This window comes from Channa argus, chromosome 16, assembly GCF_033026475.1.
Source record: "Channa argus isolate prfri chromosome 16, Channa argus male v1.0, whole genome shotgun sequence".
In the NCBI taxonomy this organism is placed as follows: domain Eukaryota; kingdom Metazoa; phylum Chordata; class Actinopteri; order Anabantiformes; family Channidae; genus Channa; species Channa argus.
In genome coordinates, this window is record NC_090212.1 from 3,119,043 (window position 1) to 3,137,013 (window position 17,971).

General features: G+C 39.3%; 3 protein-coding genes across 4 annotated transcripts in view; all 3 read right to left on the bottom strand.

The window, feature by feature from the left end:
* Positions 1-546: 546 nt before the first annotated feature.
* On the bottom strand, positions 547-4,807 carry kcnk17 (potassium channel, subfamily K, member 17). The gene is made up of 5 exons (XM_067478938.1): positions 4,489-4,807; positions 3,285-3,399; positions 2,382-2,548; positions 2,114-2,282; positions 547-2,040 (listed from the first exon to the last, which is right to left on the bottom strand). The coding sequence occupies exons 1-5, from the start codon at positions 4,702-4,704 to the stop codon at positions 1,781-1,783; spliced, it is 927 nt and encodes a 308-aa protein (XP_067335039.1). The 5' UTR covers positions 4,705-4,807; the 3' UTR covers positions 547-1,780.
* Positions 4,808-5,427: 620 nt separating this feature from the next.
* On the bottom strand, positions 5,428-9,835 carry LOC137101061 (potassium channel subfamily K member 16-like). Of its 2 annotated transcripts, none has more exons than XM_067478940.1 (5): positions 8,954-9,835; positions 8,458-8,572; positions 8,203-8,369; positions 5,916-6,084; positions 5,428-5,699 (listed from the first exon to the last, which is right to left on the bottom strand). In XM_067478940.1, the coding sequence occupies exons 1-5, from the start codon at positions 9,164-9,166 to the stop codon at positions 5,572-5,574; spliced, it is 792 nt and encodes a 263-aa protein (XP_067335041.1). In that variant the 5' UTR covers positions 9,167-9,835; the 3' UTR covers positions 5,428-5,571. The 2 variants fall into 2 exon arrangements, with proteins under 2 accessions (XP_067335041.1, XP_067335040.1); XM_067478939.1 differs by having other exon boundaries at positions 5,429-5,747; positions 8,954-9,834.
* A 1,182-nt stretch (positions 9,836-11,017) lies between these two features.
* Positions 11,018-17,971, bottom strand: part of kif6 (kinesin family member 6) — a 50,743-nt gene continuing 43,789 nt past the window's right edge. The window contains exons 16-23 of the mRNA XM_067478937.1: positions 17,315-17,365; positions 16,544-16,628; positions 16,280-16,415; positions 13,897-13,985; positions 13,299-13,391; positions 13,076-13,180; positions 12,298-12,430; positions 11,018-11,521 (exon numbers count right to left, since the gene is read on the bottom strand). Of these exons, the coding sequence (XP_067335038.1) occupies positions 11,453-11,521; positions 12,298-12,430; positions 13,076-13,180; positions 13,299-13,391; positions 13,897-13,985; positions 16,280-16,415; positions 16,544-16,628; positions 17,315-17,365 (761 nt within the window). The 3' untranslated portion in view covers positions 11,018-11,452. The remainder of the gene's footprint in view (positions 11,522-12,297; positions 12,431-13,075; positions 13,181-13,298; positions 13,392-13,896; positions 13,986-16,279; positions 16,416-16,543; positions 16,629-17,314; positions 17,366-17,971) is intronic.

The following is a 17,971-nucleotide window of genomic DNA, read 5'->3' on the forward strand; positions in this document are numbered from 1 at the left end:
GTTTCTGCCTTTTCACTATCCACTAAATATAAGATTTATTCTCCAGTGTGACCCTGGCTGTACATAAGCTAATATTTCCTGTGTAAATCCAATAACTATAAATGATGAGGATGATAATGAGGCTAAAAACTAATGCTGACTTATTGTCTCATTCTGGCAGAGTGCACCAGGCTTTTCAGACATTTTGAGCTGAAGCTTGGGCAAAAAGGTATGTGAAGTTTTATCACTCTACTGTCACGCTCACCCACTTTCCCCTTTATCCTACCTAAAGGTAGGCGAAAAGAATTACTGCTTTATTCTGCTGTCTGGAATTTTGATACCCTCATCTAATGACTTTCTCTGACTTCACTTCTCTTGTCTTGCTATCCATCTTTCTGGTGACTTAATTTTCCATTCTCTTGTCCCACTGTTGGCTGTCTGTCTTTGTCATTCACTTCTCCTCGGTGTTGTCTTACTTGCTCTTGGATATATGACCTTCAACAGGCGTTTGCCCCTTTTCAATACTACGATGTCTTGTATTGCATTATTGTATTCAAGTGTGAGCCTTTGTCAAAGGAAGCAGATAGCTAAAAGTAAGACATGATAAAATGACCGTTGTACAAATGTATTTAATGATGTAAATGTACAAGAGATTACATCAGACAGATAGTGGTATTACTGTTATTGGATCTTGGCTTCTTTATATTTAACAACAATGAGGACATTTTATTCAGTAGAAGTGTAACTGTAGATTACCTGAGAGGACCTATATTGTTTGCATATATGATAACAACACTACTTATCTTGGCTTTGCCTCTGGTTAGAAAGGTTCTTTTCTTCTGTGTTGGTACAGTATAGTAACACCACCTACTGGATACAAAGCTAACTGCAACATATTTTCTCTGCTAGGACATAAATAAAAGAGAAGAGTAAAAAAAAAATATATTGTGCTACTTTACCATTCATATTAATAAATACTTCATATGCAGTTAAATTAGAAACAGGCAAATCTATTCACATACTGTGGTTTCTGATTTTGCCAATTTGACAGTTTTCTGTTCACGCAAAGATGGATTCAGTATTTCAAGGGAGTCTTAAGCAATATTTGAGTGCCCAGATGAGCACTAAAGCTTTTTTCTTGCTGTTAAAAAAACTCCTTCTGTGCTTACTAGCAATTTAAACAGTGCTTCTTCATTCCACAGTTTAGAAGAACAAAGTTTGTTCCCTATCACCTTCAATAAAGGTACATTAAAACAGAATCTACAGTCCAGGCTACTTTGACCAAGAATAATGAGTACAGTCAGGTCTTGTGGGCATCTAAGTATTGTTTTGCATATTTGACAATGTAGGAACCTCACTTTTAAGCTAAATGTCCAAAATTAAGTAGTAGTAGTAGTAGAAATATACTCTAAATGTACCTGTTGCATAACCCATTTTATAGCTTTTATGTCATCTACAACATGCCACTGACTTGGCAAATTAGTTGAGTGACAGACAGAAAGTATTATCGTAGTATCCCTCTAGTTTACAGCTTAAGAAACAATGTGCTAACAGACTAAAATGTATGTGGATGTGAATAAATAGGCCTGACTCAGCAAAAATGAGTCAATATTTTAGCTGGACTCAGAAGATAGGGCTTTAAACTGGTCAAAACAGTTATATATGAAATCACCACAGATATTCAACATCAAACACACATACACACACACACGCACACATACTCCCATGGCTTATCCATATTGCATGATTTATGTGTGTTTTCCAAGCCCTGATATACAGGCCTGTAATCTGAAACTTCACCTTAGTTTGAAGATGACGAGGTTGCTGGAGGTCTTTTGACCTCATCTTCCTCCTCCAATTGAGTCTCAGGGTTGTCACCCTCTGCACTGCCAGCCTCTTGCTCCTGCTTTTCCCCCCAGCGCTGTTTGAAGTGTGTATTAAGCCGCTCCAAGATGTCAATGGAGTGGTTGATAAGCAAGGCCACCCAGGCCATGCCGAAGAAGATCCACGAGGCCATGAGGACGCTGTACCAATCTGGATACTGTTTGTCTGGATTACTGTCTGCTAAGGAGAGGTTTATTTAGTGTATAGAAGAAAATACAGGGATCTGTCCTTGCTGTTTCTTTTGCTTTACCTGCAACAAAATCTCCAAAGCCAATGGTGCTTAAGGTGATGAAGCAGTAATAGATTGCCTGTGAGTAGGTCCAGCCTTCTTCTAGCTGGAACACGATCATGGGCGCAATAAAGAAGAGAACTGTTCCAGACAGGTAAGACACCAGGTGGATGAAAAAGCGGGTACACTTCTGCAATGAGATGCAAGAGCATATTCAAGAGCGTTATTCATCTTTTCAAAGAAAGACTTTTAAAGAATACTTAGATTCAGTGATTTAGATTATCCTCACCCTTCGCTTGGTCCTCCCCTGGAGGAAGTCAGAGATGTTCCTCTCTATAACAAGCATATACTTGCCCACTCTGTTGAGCACCACCACGTTAAGCGGGATACCAAATAGCGCAAAAAACACACAAAAAATCTGTCCCGCTGTAGAGGTGGGACACTGGTTACCGTACCCTGCAAAATAGTAAGCAGGTAAGTGTGGCAGGAGAAATGTCTTCTCAGTGTCTTTAAAACAGAGACATGCGATCAGCAATCATGTATTTGTAGCTATAGTCCAAAGGAATTTTCTTGTACAGAGATGAGCGTCTTAGGTATTTTTTGCTTCTAGAACAAATTAGCATTCAAGTTTGGACATACTTTTTTCTTTTTAAAGATAGCATCAGTGAAATGAGGCTGAAAAACGAAAGGAGGTATATACAAATACAAAATTTTGCATGTGATTTAGAGCTGGGAAGATGTGGTTCATACAGTGCTCGGCATCATAACCCATTATTACACCTCTTCAAATCAAAACTACAATTTCTCAGTTTACTTAGCTTGATGCTGATTTATTTCTTCTGATTAATGTATATACTGCATTTTATAGCTTATATTATCATTTGATTTTCAACACAATTCATTTAGGGAAGAAAGGTTTCTCAAATATGTTTCTCAAATCATGTCTGCAGTATTTTATTAAAATCTCTTTATTTCATACCCTCTTTTTCATCCCTTTGATCATTAAGATTTCCTATCATATACTGGCCTAAATGTAAGGCCTAATCATGTTGACAGGGATACACATTTTGTTGTAATCTTGGGGTCTGGGTTGGATCAATATGTTTAATATTTAATCTTTGGTAGTCCAACCTAAGCCTAAAACTATTAAAATGATTGTGGAATATGATTTAAGCAAGTGTTGACATCTAACCTATAGTTGTGACCACAGTTGCAGCAAACACAGCTGAACTGGTGAATTTCCAGAAGCCTGCTGCAGTGTTGTTGCTTTTCAAACTAAGGCCCACTTTTGCTGAATCTTGAACCAACTGAAAAACAAACCAGATGGTTAAGTTAAAATGGAACAGACTACAAAAGACACACAACATCAAGACAGTGTGCTGGCCTAGTTCAGAATTAACAGTGTGAAAGAAAAGGGATGACTCCCACAAATCACTGATGCATAATGTTAAATAGCTCAAATAGTGACACACTAGGAGGCTTTTCATGTGTTTTCTAGTCCTACACTTTCATTGTTGTTGAGCACAACCATTTATGTCTTGCCTTGACAGAGTTATGAACAAGCTATTGTTTTTTTTTTTCTCTTAAACTACAAACTAAAAGCATTTATCCGTAGGGGAAAAAACAGTTTCCAAGGAAACTTCCTTGCTGTGTAAATCAAGTCAGACAGAGATCCATAGGCAAAGCAGCATGTGCAGTAGCTGAAGGGCTGGATAAGCTGGTATTTGCATGGAGGAAGCTTTGCTACATAAAGCCAAGATTTCAAACAGGACTATTTGTCTTGTCTGAGTTATTACATTCAGTTATTACGTTGCATATGGTATTCTGTTGTTTAACCAGTGACCAGTGCTGCCTCTTGAACATTTGTCCCACTACTGTTAATTTAGCAAGTGATTAATAATAAAAATACAGGGGCTACTCATAAGTCTTACATGTATTTTAACTCTACTACTACCACTGCAACACTAAAATTTTGAAAACTAAGCCTGTTGCATACTGCCTGTGGATTCATTTGGAGTGATGCAGTACATTACAAGTATGCCTGGCATTGCATCGTTCAAAAATATAAAAAAAACAAAAAGCAGAGTTGTGGCTAAGATGTAAATATAGTGGTCAATGTTTCATAAATGTTTCAGTGTTTAATTGCAAGCACAACTCCTACACAAATAGATAATAGTAGGCATCTGTAACCATTACTATGAAATTGTCTTCTCAGGTTTGCATGTTAGAAAACGAGAGCTCAGGAAAACAATGTGTTGATAACTGAAATCATGTAGCCTGTATTAACAATGTAAAACATTCTCTATGGTTCCTTTGCAACCCGGAGATAAATTAAGGGCCTGGAGCTCTATTCTCTGAGCACACTTCTATGTATGTTTTGTGTTTCCATGTCTCACCTGAGCCACTGCCTGCAGGCCATCTTGGTTCAGACAGGTGTATGTTGAAAGTAACTTTTGCTTCTTCAACAATAAAAGACTGAGGTCTTTCGCTCCGAGATCTCCTTCCAACTTCCAGAAAACCACCCCACCGATTAGTACGTAAGTCACGTAGACGACGCCAAGCATGAGGATGGAAGGCACTCGGGCCAAACTGAGCACTTCCTTTATTCCCATCTTGGCTCAATAGCAGAACTTTTGATTACGCTCAAGCTCAGTGTCTCAGTCTCTTCAAGAAAGCCGAGTGAGGACTGAGGGTTTACCTGCTTAGCTTCTCATCTTCCCGAGCACTGCAAACAAATCAACCTCCCCCTGCACTACTGTTTCAATCACTTCAGTGGCCTGTCATGCAAATCCAGTGGAACAAAATAAGAAGAACAGATGACAGAAAAGGTTGGGCTGTAGGAGAGGACTATGGGTGAGGTCAAATGAAGGATTTTACTCCTAAAATGATCCACTGTCTGTTTGGATGTTAACAGTTTGCAGTCATTCTTCTTAGTTAAAGATACACATTGAGATACAGCTGAAGTGAACAATCACGATTATACGCAACTAAACCAGTCCACAACCCGCAGACACGTTTTTTTTTCGTGGATTACGTTATTATTGCATTTCATTCTTCATGACATGAAGTTCACATACTCCCTGGTTTAGGCAGTCGCACTAAAAATGTGTGATGGGCAAATCCATTAAACCAGATTAATGTGTTTGTTTAAGATAGGCCGCTGTGCTCAATTAACTGGAGTTTATGAGTTTATCAGTACACAAATGCAGATGTGGACTTCCACGAACACACATTGATACAACACGCATGTAACATTCAGCAAAAGAAGTAAGAATTTATATCTCACAACTCTGTAAAAACATTTTAAATTAACATTTTATTTTAATAAATGTACAGACAGTTAAACAAAATATGGCCTTTTCTTCAGAAATACTGTATATAGTACTTAAAACAATCACACATAATATGCTCTACCTATTGAATATTACGTGTACAGTTGATAGCACATTGTTAGATATTTCATGTGTAAGTTTACTGTTTCACACGTCTTCTTCCTCTTCTTGTTTCTTAATGTCTGCGTGGGTCAGGACAACTACATGCTCCATTACATTGGCACCGATGTTGAGGATAAGAGAAAGCCAGGCAAGGGCAAAGACGATCCATATGCCTGCAAGGCAACGGTACAGAGAGATGTAATCCTTGCCCGGGTCAGTCCCTACAACAATCAACATTAACTTGTTAGAATAGGTTATTGTTTTAAATGCTAACCTGTCTTACACACTGCTTTAGATACATAGAATGACATAGTATTTATTATATAAGAGCTATAAAAATGTCTGTGACAGAGGTAATTGCTTCAATCCTTCTTCTATGTTACACTTACCTACAACATAATCTCCAAAACCAATGGTGCTGAGGGTAATGAAGGCGAAATAGAAGCCCTCGCCAAATGTCCAACCTTCCACATAACTGAACAGCAGAGGAGGGATGACCAGAAAAAGCAGGCTGCCAGTGATGATGAACAAACTCACTGCCATAACTTCAACTATTTGCTAGAAAAAAAAAACGGTTAGGTTACAATTGTTACATTTACAAGCACTTTGCAAAGTATTCAGGGCCCAGTCACTTCATGCACATTTGACATCCATCCATCCATGATCTGAAACTAACATACACAGACGGACAACCATTCACTGACACATTCACACCTATGGGTCATTTAGAGTCACCGATTAACTTAACGTGCACGTGTTTGGACTGTAGGAGGAAACTGAAGTACAACTGAAGAGAAACTGAAGCAAACTCCACACAGCAAAGCTGCAGCCACCAGCTGGATTTGAACTGGGGACTAGCTGTAAGGCAGCAGTCCTAACAACTTCACCACCATGTTGCCCACCAGTTGAATATTTTACTGTACATTTATATTAAAATGAAGTAATCCACCCCCCCCATCAAGCTACACCATTACCCACAATCACAAAGTAAAAACTTAAAAAATAGCTTATCTAAAACGGAAATCTCTCATTTATATAAGCATTCAGATTCTTAATTCTATACTTTGTACCAGCCCCTTTGGCAGCATCTGCAGCTCTGGGATGTCTTGGGTAGGTCTCTTCAAGCTTCTCACACCTGAATTCAGGCAGTTCATCCCATTCTTTTGGACAGATCCTCTCAAGTCCCATTAGATTGGATGAAAAGTGTCTGAGAATATGGTCCTCTTAAGGTCTCGCCACAGATATTTGGTGGGGTTAAAGTCTGACACTTGGATGAATAAAGTGTTTTCTTGGCTGTTTGCCTTGGATTGTGACAATACAATTTGAACCACCACCTTGACTTCAAATCTCATTTCTTATTTTGCAGTGGTGAGGACCTCCCAAAAGTGGTTTCAAGGAGTGAAAACTGGCTCAAAAACCAAAAGCATCTGCAATGGGCACATAAGTTTGTTGCTATCTTTGCACTTCGAATTGGATGCCAAACTTATCTTTGTTCTTTGAGTACTTATACTTCTCAATGACAGTAAAGTTGAATTAAATTCAATTCAACTGGACCACAGAGCAATGGAAGAAGGTGGCCTGGTCTTATGAATCACATTTCCTTTTATAGCATGTGGTCAACTGGGTGCGTGTGCGTCACTGAAAGACAGATGGCACCAGGATGCACTATGTGAAGACGGCAAAGGCTGGCAGAGGCAGTGTGATGCTCGTGGGCATGTTTTGCACCAGAAACCTTGGGTCCTGCTACTTATGTGAAGGTAAATGCACCCTGCCACACAGCAAAAATGATTTAAGAATACTTTAAGGAACACAGCAACGACCTTGGGGTGTTCGGTTCGATGGCTCAGGGCTATTTGGTGTAAAAAGAGGGACCTAATAATATTAGGCAGGTGGTCATAACTTTATGGCTAATTGGTGTATTCATAGTCAGTTCAACTTGCCACAGATTGATTCTAGTCACATTCTACACAAAATTCCGAACAAAGTCACATTTTAGTGGCATTTAAACCAGTGCATCTATTATGTTTATTTGAGACATCATCCTTTGAATGGGTTCTGTGCCGTCACTCCATGTTACATAGTGGCTGCACATTATTCATTACTTTTTAACACTACACAAGCTGGTTAAGTTTACACGAATGAACTTACTAGTTGGCTAGCATCCTGTTCAGCCAAAGTCAGATTGAAAAACCCTCAACAAAAGTTGAAATGCCTTTCGAAAACATTGGGGTTCGAACACAACTGAGGTTTCCCTATTTTATTTTCATGGCCCACCCATCTTACCAAGTACATATGTATATCAGGGAAATCTTTTTTTTTTTTTTTTCTTTTTTCACAAGCTGAGTTTTCAAACCTTAGTTCAGGCCACAACTAAAATATTTAATTCTAATATAAAGAGAGACATTCCGATTCTAAATAAAGAATTAAGTGAATTTTCACTCTGGCTGCAGAAGTCCGGCAAGGTTTCTGTACTTCATTTCTAAAGACAGAAACAGATACACAGTGATAATGTTGGTATAATTTTAATAATATTTCCGTTACTGATCTAATTAAAGTGCTACAGATAACCATGTTTGATAGAATCCATCTGGGATATCTCAGCTCTTTCTCTGGAAGATCATTTTTTAACTGGATTAATCTGCATTGATTCTGTGTGTAGTGGGCACCCATCAGTACCTTGTGTGGAACAGTTGAGACCATACCCCACTGTAGTTGACCCAGGTGGATGGTGAGACACTTCCCCAGATGTTTGAGGAAGGCGAGATTTAGTGGGATCCCACAGAGTGCGTAAAACACACAAAAGACTTGGCCCGACACAGTGCTGGGGGACAGGTTTCCATAACCTGCGAGGCAGATTATGAATAGTCAGCAACAGTGCAGGCCACCTCAAAAATAGAAAACTTGAAATCCTAAATGTCTAAACATGCTCACCTATAGTTGTGACTACTGTTCCTGCAAAAAAGAAGGAGCTGCTAAAATCCCAGTTACTGGGGTTGGTTGAGTTGCCTGAAGGATTCACTCCCTTTTCCCAGGCATCCAAAATCACCTGCACAAACATGCACACACGCACGCACACCCTTGATTTATTACGTAGGTCAGATAACTGTAATTTAATTTATTGCTCTGTACCGAATGTAATCATAAAATTGATCTTTGAATTTATCAGTATTACTGAGCCCTTTACATGATATTTACTAAGTGACTTGAACCATATTTATATATGTACACTTGGATACATTTCACTGGCCAGTTAAAGGATTTGTAACATATATTAATGAATATAAAAAGAAGCCTAGTTTGGCTAAATCTAGATGCAGTACTGCATTACATTACACATTATGTTATGTGCTGTGAATATTACAGACATCTAGACTCCAATAATTAAACACTAATTCCTTGAAGAACTGTGAAGAAAGTGGTAGAAAACCTGAACAAACTTCTCCAAAGCAGGTCTGTCCAGGCAGGTATAATTAGCCAAGAAATTCAACTTCTCCAGTTGAAAGTGGTTGCGGTTGTTGCTCTCAGCTTCTCGCTCCAGTATCTGGAAGATTGTGGCCCCAAGAAGCATGTATGTGAAGTGGACCAGAGCGAAAAGTGCAATCCAGCTCATTTTGACCTGGATCAGCTGGAACCTCGCCATCAACCTCCTCCAGCAACGCTGATGCTCAAACTCGGAAAAGGGGTTAATCACTTCAGAAGGAACTAAGCATCAAAGTCTTGATGAAATACACTGATCTTCTGTAGTTTTTCAAAGAAAACATCCATCACTGCCACAGACTGTGGCATCAGTAGAACATTTTAAAAAGTGAAACAAAAATGTATTTAAGTTGAATGTGAGACAGTTATTAGAGAGCCCTAAAAGCCCACAGCAACTTTCAGAGAGGCTGATCTTTGTTAAACCTGTGTCTTGGGGTGACGGCTCTAACTAGGTAAGTAAACATCTTCCCTCAATACTCGTAGTCTGATTGGCCCATAGAGGGTGAACATGCATTTATGGGTTACCTGGGTAACGATCAAGCTGCTCTTCTCCATTAGTGCAGCATCTGGACACGCACACACTTTCAACTGTTTCCGTTAATAAGGAAGTGGTGACAGCATCTTGTCAGCAGAACAAATGTTAATGTTTTACCTGACTGCTGTTGGTTTGTTCACATAACCACAATAGTGGAGCACTGGTCTTGAGACTTTCAAGAGGAATCTGGATAATGGGAGCTCAATTTCTTTTTTTAAATTGGAAACCTGAAGAAAATGACTGGATCCCTAATTGGACATCCACTAAACATTTGCATGGATTCACATGGATTCATGACAGAACTTGGGACATGTCAAGAAAAATACATAACTTATACACACAATTTAATGAAGTATGGACACTTTAAATCTCATCAGTTTAATGGCTCATTTTTTTCCTAACCCACAGGAGTCTGCTAGAACAATCATCCTATGTTTTCCACCCCACTCTGAAGCTAGACATGTTTATGGTCAGATGGAGAGGAAGGAGATGACATTTTAGAGAGGTGTGGAGAGCATTACTTGATTGTGGGCCATAAACCAAACAGTTGAAAGACGTCTCAACATAGCCTTAATGCACTCTGTATCGTTCGGGTCCATCAGTGTCCCAAAGTTGCTACCTGAAAGAAAATTTCCAAGCTCTCTAATGGATTGTAGCAAAAAGAAATAGCGAGTTGTTGCTCGTTAGACCTCCACAATGTACCATGTTGTCTTCAGATTGATGTTTTCTATAGTGTGTATTTCAAAAGAAGAATTGTAGGATTGTTTTTTTCCTACCAGTCTAATAAATAATTTATGTGTGATGTTGGTGCACAAACTCAATATTATCCCTTGCTGTTTAAGGTAAGTAACTAAGCACAGTATATAGTTTAGAGCTATGCTGTTTTTGGTGAGGAACAAAGGCACTGAAGTGACTGAGAGAAGTAGCTGATATCCTGACTTGTCCAAAGAAGACTCATTCTCTGCCTTGATGCAAATTGCACAGCCACTTGTCATGTGTCAAACAAATCCACACAAAGCCATGCAAACAGGTTGCTCCCATCCTTACAGGTTGTGTCTGTCTGGGAAAGTGTGTAATGACGGCTCTGAGGTGACTGGGTGAGTAGATCGTGATTACCAACAGTAACCAACCGACAGTTACAGTGAATGGCAGGAGCACCAGGATGGTCGGGCCAGTACTGGTGTAACATCTGATAAGTGCCACTACTAATGGACTGTGTTTCCAGAATTCTAACTAATGACACAAGCAAACATCTTAGTCATACTTGCTTCACTCAAGGATGTCTAATTTTCCTGATTAATTTTCCAGTTGGATTCCTCAGGAAATTAACCTGTTATAAAAATATAATTTGCAAGAGAACAACTGTAAAGAGAGAACCATGAGAAAATTATTTATATATCCTGGAAATGAATAGTATATATACTGACAATGGCAAAGAGACCTGGTGAAAATTAATGACTACAGCACAACACACGATCTGGCATCTCAGGATCTCATGTCTTTATTTTTTATTTTCTTTTGTGTAAAATTAATAGAAATACTATTTCTTAACAGAATTTCAAAATACATCTATTTACAAAATTTGACAAACTTTTGTTATCTTAGATATACAGAAATATGAAATTGGTTTCTCATTCTGCATGTTTCATCTGTCACCGTTTTAAAAGCCATGATTCATTATATAATAAATACATAGTGGAGCCAACTGCTTTCCTACTGTCGCTCCTTCCTCTGATATCTTGAGACAACATTTGTTCAGATCAAATGGCTGCTGCAGGCTGTGATTTATACTGCTGCTTGTTGTATCACTGGCATCATCTCTAGGAGGTCAACAAGTATGTTTAAGTGTGTGTGTGTGTGTGTCTATCTAACATTGAGACAGGATGTGTGGTGTGTCTAGCAGAAAAGGTTTTTTTATGAGAAATCTGGTATATTTAAGACATTTTCAAAGTCCATCAATACACAAGGATGTCGATGTTGTGCCTGAAATAAATAAAACACAAGGGTGGTTGGTCATGAAGTTGAAAGGATTTAGTCAGAAATGCAGAAAAAAAGATTTTCCTTATAACACAGTCACTATGCAGCTCAGTAGTATGTGAAGTTATAGGTCAAAGCATATAGTGACTTTAAAGTGAAGCACAGACGGAAGGATGGAATGAAAATTTTAAGAAAAAAGGCAGGAAGTGGAAAGACAGAATGAATCATAAGGAAAGGAAAAAGAAACAAAAAGAAGGTAAGATGATGAAGAAAAATAAGGATTTTAGGAGGCAAACATGTTCTTTAGGCTGATTTTTGATTTTTCTGTCTGGTGTCATTTGGCATCGGGCTGTCTGTTCTCATGACCTGAGCCTTACTGGATATCTAACGCCAAATCCGAGTCCAGTGTAGTCTCTGCCAACGTAAGCAGCTACGTGAGGTTGAAAATAGTAGAAAGAGGTAAAGAGACACAACTAGTGTGTGTGAGAGTGAGCTAGGAATGAGGAAGAGCTGTAGAACTATTAAGCACTGTAGATACAGTGATGCTTCCAAAGGGATGGGGATGTACTGCGACACCCGTTTGTGTGACTCAATTATTGGATCTTGCCCAAACATTCTGTACTAGTCTAGTCTTTTATGCACTACTGCCATAAAAAGCAGTGAAGTGAAATTATTTTCACCTTTGAATTGGTGTTATAAGACTTCACACCACTAGAGGCCAGTGTTGAATGCAAAATCTATACAGTATAGTACTGTGTGAAAGCTTAGTGTATGATTGTTACCTTTGTGTGTGTGTCACCTGCCCTCTTGAGAAGGTTTTGCCTGGCACTGATGAAGGCCAGGATGTCAGCATCCGCCTGTTGGTCTCCAGTCAGTGGTATGGATGAGGAAGTGAGCTTGGCAGGAGAGAGGGCCCTGAAATGTAAATATGTTTAATGCTAAAGAATATTCTTTCATATAAATTGCTCACAGTTTTTTTACACAAAAGCAGACTTTTCAATACTGAAACACACGCCAAAAATCCAGTAATCATTTGCTTTGTGTGTGTTGAGTGGAATTGGGGCTGTAAAATAAGCTGGTTCCAAAAGCTTCGGCTAAATGAAAGAAAGGAAAACCCTTAACAGGTAAAGCTGGTTCAGCCATATTATAGAGCCTCACTATAGAACAATAGTATCACTGTTCTATACAGATTTGGTAAAGATGAACAAAGGCATATATTGCATGTAATGCATTCAATGATTTACTGTGGTTATAAAAAGGAGGTTTCAGCAACTGTGCTCAAGTGAGACTCCAAGTCGTTGATTTGTTAATAGAGTTTGGAGACATTACTTCACAGAGTAATAAAAATTTATGGCTAAATTCATAAGTGGAGTGAAAACACAGCACAGCTGTAAAATCTACAGCTCTATGCTGTATGTATAGATTTAGGAACTACATATAGAATATGTATTTTCTACATTTAACTCAAAAACGTACACACACCATGGTGAATATTCAAATGCACTGTAGGCCTTCAAGTGAGTAAATGCTGTCCTGTCAGAATAAAAAAAAATCATCTACCTCCACTCAGATGAAGGATTTACATGAGTCACTTTTCCATCCAGGGACTTTTCGTGACATGCTGCGACAGCTTCCAAATGAGGTTCACTTTTGGAGATGCAGCTTCTGAAATTCACAAAAGCGACCAAGTTTCACCGTGTGACATACAGTATTTTCCTTTTTTCTACTTATTACTATTTTACTATTCAGGAAACACATAGGAGATAAAGTGAACAAGGCCGACCTGCGATCTTGAACAGAGGAAGAAGCGTAATGGTCTGGATTGGGGTCTCCACCTACTGCATCGTCTCTCACAACATTGATCAGACCAGGTGCACTAAATAAGATACAGAATCATTTCAGAAAATATGTTATACTTATATTAATTTGTGTGTGCAACACAGCATAATGTCCATATAAAAATCATATGGTTGGCCTATGGTAGGTGTAGTATCTACTGTGCTTTCCTCACTAGTAGTTGTACTTGATGCCAAAAAACTGTTTAACCTTTTGGAAATGTACTGCCAACAATGCAATGTATTTATGGATGGTCACCAACTACAGTACCTTTTTTATGACACCTGTAACATTACTGCCCATAGCGGGCAAGCAAATATTTTAAACTTTTGTCAATGAAATCTCATTCTTTTTAGTATCAATATCATTGTTTTACAGGACTCATGCAGTCTCAGCCACTGTCTTTGAGTGGTATTGGATTTTGGCAGCTGTCTGTGAATGTTATGTCATGGCATGAGATGTCAAATACCATCAACATCACGGCTAAATATCAAATTATAGAATCAACTAATATCAAGACAAAAAGCACAGAGAAAGTTTCTCACCCGAGTCCTGGAGGGCCAGGTGATGATGGTTGCAAGGTCCCAGTTGGTGACCCCGTGTGACATCTGGTTCTTGCCTCTGGCTCAGATTCCTTTTCAATCATTGAAACAATTAAAACATATATTTTTTCAGTGGAGCATTTGCAAGCAAGGCCTTCAGTCCAAGCGGATGAGAGGTAAACACCATGTGGACACATCCAACTCACAGCTAAAGGGAACAGGGGATCTATTTTTTTTTTCCTTCTAGCTCCATTATATCTCTTACTCAAATTTTAATCAAATACATGTGTGCTGTTTTCCAAAAACAGAACAATAAATAGCTGAACATGTTGCTTATACACTGGAAAGGAGAACAGTCTGCATGGAAGACTAAAGCTGCAGATGTAAGGCCTGTCTGTCAGACTTCCTCTTTGTCAGGCAGTGATAAATTCCTAAACCTTGCTCAGATGTGAGTGAGATATTGTTTTCTCCATTCATAAGATCAAAACCGAAGAGTCGAAGCCAGCAGAGTCTGCTGGTCAGATGTTGCTGCCTAACATGTGGTTGGTTTCCGAAATGTGCACAGCTTCCATCAAGGCAAGTTAAATATTGAGTGAGAGACTAGGGGCTTATTTTTAAGCCAGTGCTATTAATAATTTGTGAATTTTCCACTTGACTTTTACCACAAGCTTTGAAAAACTTTCACCACACTGTGCAAGTCTCCTGCGTATTTATTCACAAGCACACAATTATTATTTAGGCCTGACTCACATCTTCTCCCCCACTGTGCTGCCGTGGAACCTTATGAACATGTTGTGTTTGTTAAGGCTGAGACTACATATTGATGCTATTGCTGTCTTGCCTCTAAGCTGCTCTCTAGGCCCTTGTTTGGGTCACACAGCATGCTGTAAAAATGGGTTTCTCTGTATTTGCCTCCTACATTTCTTCCCACCAGGGCTCATTCAGGATGATGTAGAACAAAGGCTGCAAGGGTCACAATGGTGTCTTAAAACCCTCCCCAAAGTCAGAGACGCAACTTAGACACTCACTCACATGTCCATAGAGCCCAATGTTCAGAAAACACACCAAAGAAAACAGCCATAAATATAGACCAAAGTGAACAAACAAGTCTTCCTGACTAACAAGAGAAACATACGTAACTTTAAAAAGATCCCCATGTCATTATGTTACAGGTCCGTTCAAAGCTATTCATACCTCTTGAAATGTTCCACATTTTGTCACATTACAACCATTAATGTAAATGTATTTCATTGGGATTTTATGTGACAGACCAGCACAAGGTGGCACATAATTGTGAAGTCGAAGGAGAACGATGTGAATGGTTTTCACATTTTGCTACAAATAAATATCTGAAAGATGTGCAGTTGTATTCAGCCCCATTGAGTCCATTGTAGCTCTGGCTGTAAGACTGCTGTGTATTTGGCTCCATCCATCTTCCCATCAACTCTGACCAGCTTCCCTGTCTATGCTGAAGAAAAGCATCCCGACAACGTGATGCTGCCACCACCATGTTTCTGGTTGGAATGATGTGTTCGGGGTGATGTACAGTGTTAGGTTTCCGCCACACACCGGACCAGAGCACTTTCTTCCACATGTTTGTTGTGTCCCTCACAAGGATTGCTGCAAACTGCCACAGTGCACGACTAAAAGATGTCCCGTGGACAGATTCTCCCACCTGAGTTGTGAATCTCTGCCGCTCCTCCAGAGTTACCAATGGGCCTCTTGGCTGCCTCTCTATTTAATGCTCTTCTTGCCCAGCCTGTCAGTTTAGGTGGAGGACCATGTCTTGGTGGGGTTGCAGTTGTGCCACTCCTGGAGCAGTTGTGCTCCATGAGATGTTCAAAGCTTTGGATGTTTTTTTTTATAACCTAATCCTGCTTTAAATTTCTCCACAACATTATCCCTGACCTGTCTGCTGTGTTCCTTGGACTTCATGATGCTGTTTGTTCACTAATGTTCCCTAACAAACCTCTGAGGGCTTCACAGAACAGGTGTTTTTTTTACTGAGATTAAATTACACACAGGTAGATTCTATTTAGGCGACTTCTGAAGGAAATTGCTTCCACTGGATTTTAGTCCGTGGTATCAGAGTAAAGGGGGCTGAATACAAATGCAAGCCACACTTTTCAGATATGTCTTTGTAAAAAGTTTTGAAAACCATTTATCCTTTTTCCTTTCACATCACAATAATGCACCAATTTGTGTTGATCACATCTCTATCACATAAAATCAACAAATATAATCAATAAAATAAATTTATCTTTATGGTTGTAACCAGAAAAAATGAGGGGTACAAATACTTTTGCAAGGCACTGTATGTCACAGAGCTTTTATATGGTGATGTCACACACTGTACACAGAGGCAGAGGATGGTAAACGCAGTCACCTGCACACTGGAAGCCTCCTGGCTCCACCACTTGTGAAAGTCCCTCTGGAGCTTGACCTTTGCTCTCTCCAGCAACAGCTGTAGGTGCTCAATCTCTGTCTTCAAAGCTTTTAGGCGACTGATGATGCTCTTGTACCTGACAACAGATATTAGCACATTCACATCACACAACATCATCTACTACGACCAATCAATCTCAGCATGGTCCTAGGAGAAAACATTTGGTATGGTAGTATATTAAAAATGCCCTTTTAGTACACTCACGCCTTTTTCTCTTGTTCAATGTGTTTGCGCAAGTTTTCTTCCACCAGGTCTACTTCCTCAAACTCTTTGTCATTCTTCATGACTCCTGCAGTAAAATTGGACAGGCAGAGAAACTATCAATGGGCTTATAGAAAATATGGGCACAGTGTGAAGAAAGTCATGTTTCTGTTTTTTTGTGCAGAACTGTTGTGAACATGTTACTGCATTTCCTTCAAAGACAACATTTTAAATCCTGGACCTGGATAACAGAAGCCAGGCTGCTGTGAAGTCTTCTGTGATTCTGGGACTTAAAATAACCAAAAAAGCCTTTGGTGCCTGAATTTGAGGAAGATGTTTGTGTGCTTTACTACCATCTTTCCTCATCAAAGCATTTACACTACTGATAAAAACAAAAAAGTAAATGCAGGGGCCTTAGAGTTGCGCTGCTCTGCCTTTGGTCACTGAGCTCTTAGTCATTGAGGTCTACTGCAAAGTCTTTTAAGTGGGCACTGGTGAACATACGGTACAGTACAAAAGCACCCACAGTTTGATCAAAATGTTTACCGCTCCATTCTGAAAGGAGCTCAATATCAAAAAGAGTTTCCATTTGTGACACCAGATGATGTTTGAGAAGCCAGCTGTCTGAAGTCAGTGTGGAAACTTAGGGGGGGATTATGTGGAGATACAGTTTTTGAATGGTTTAGAGCATCCATGCATGGTTTAGCAGCCTATGTGGCTATTCTGATGGTCTTCTAGAGATACATAAAGTGTGACCCGTCAGCTTGACCTTACCATGAGCTGCCCTCTGCCTCCTCCGCATCTCTAACTGCTTCTTCCACTCAGCTGTGTCAGAGAGAAGCAAAGAAAACAAATATTATATCTGTATTGCCAAATATAATGTTCCTATGGACATAACTGTTTACATTGAATTACATTTTTGCTTTTGCACATTCATTTTTTCAGAACTGCACTACCTCACTTTATTGCCTTATTCAGAAGTGCACTACCTTTATTGCTCTTAATTTTTTATTTTATTTAATTGTCTTTTCTTTTTCTTTTTTATTTTACGTGGACAGCAAAGTAAGAATTTCATTATGCAGGGAAACATGCTTTCTGTCTGTGCATATGACAAACACTTTGAATCTTTGAATCTAATAACACACAAAAAATAACTTAATAACTGGCTGACCCCCCCACCCCGGCAGCAATAACCTCAACCAGGCGCTTCCTGTTGCTGTGGATCAGACCTGCACATCATTCAGGAGGAATTTTAGCCCATTCTTCCTGGCAGAACTGCTTTAGCTCTGTAAACTTGGGAATTCATCTTCCCCTCGGTGACGGCAACCCGGCCAGGCCCTAATGCAGTAAAGCAGGCCCAAATCACGACGTTTCATCCACCATACTTTACATTTGGGATGAGGTTTTCATGACGATATGCAGTGACCTTTT

Coding starts and splice junctions, on each gene's coding strand:
- kcnk17 (XM_067478938.1), bottom strand. CDS start 4,704: ATGGGAATAAAGGAAGTGCTCAGTTTGGCCCGAGTGCCTTCCATCCTC. Junction 3,400..4,488: donor GCCTGCAGGCAGTGGCTCAG/GTGAGACATGGA, acceptor TTTGTTTTTCAG/TTGGTTCAAGATTCAGCAAA. Junction 2,283..2,381: donor AGGGGAGGACCAAGCGAAGG/GTGAGGATAATC, acceptor ATCTCATTGCAG/AAGTGTACCCGCTTTTTCAT.
- LOC137101061 (XM_067478939.1), bottom strand. CDS start 9,166: ATGGCGAGGTTCCAGCTGATCCAGGTCAAAATGAGCTGGATTGCACTT. Junction 8,370..8,457: donor AACAGTAGTCACAACTATAG/GTGAGCATGTTT, acceptor TCTGCCTCGCAG/GTTATGGAAACCTGTCCCCC. Junction 5,748..5,915: donor TTTTGGAGATTATGTTGTAG/GTAAGTGTAACA, acceptor TGATTGTTGTAG/GGACTGACCCGGGCAAGGAT.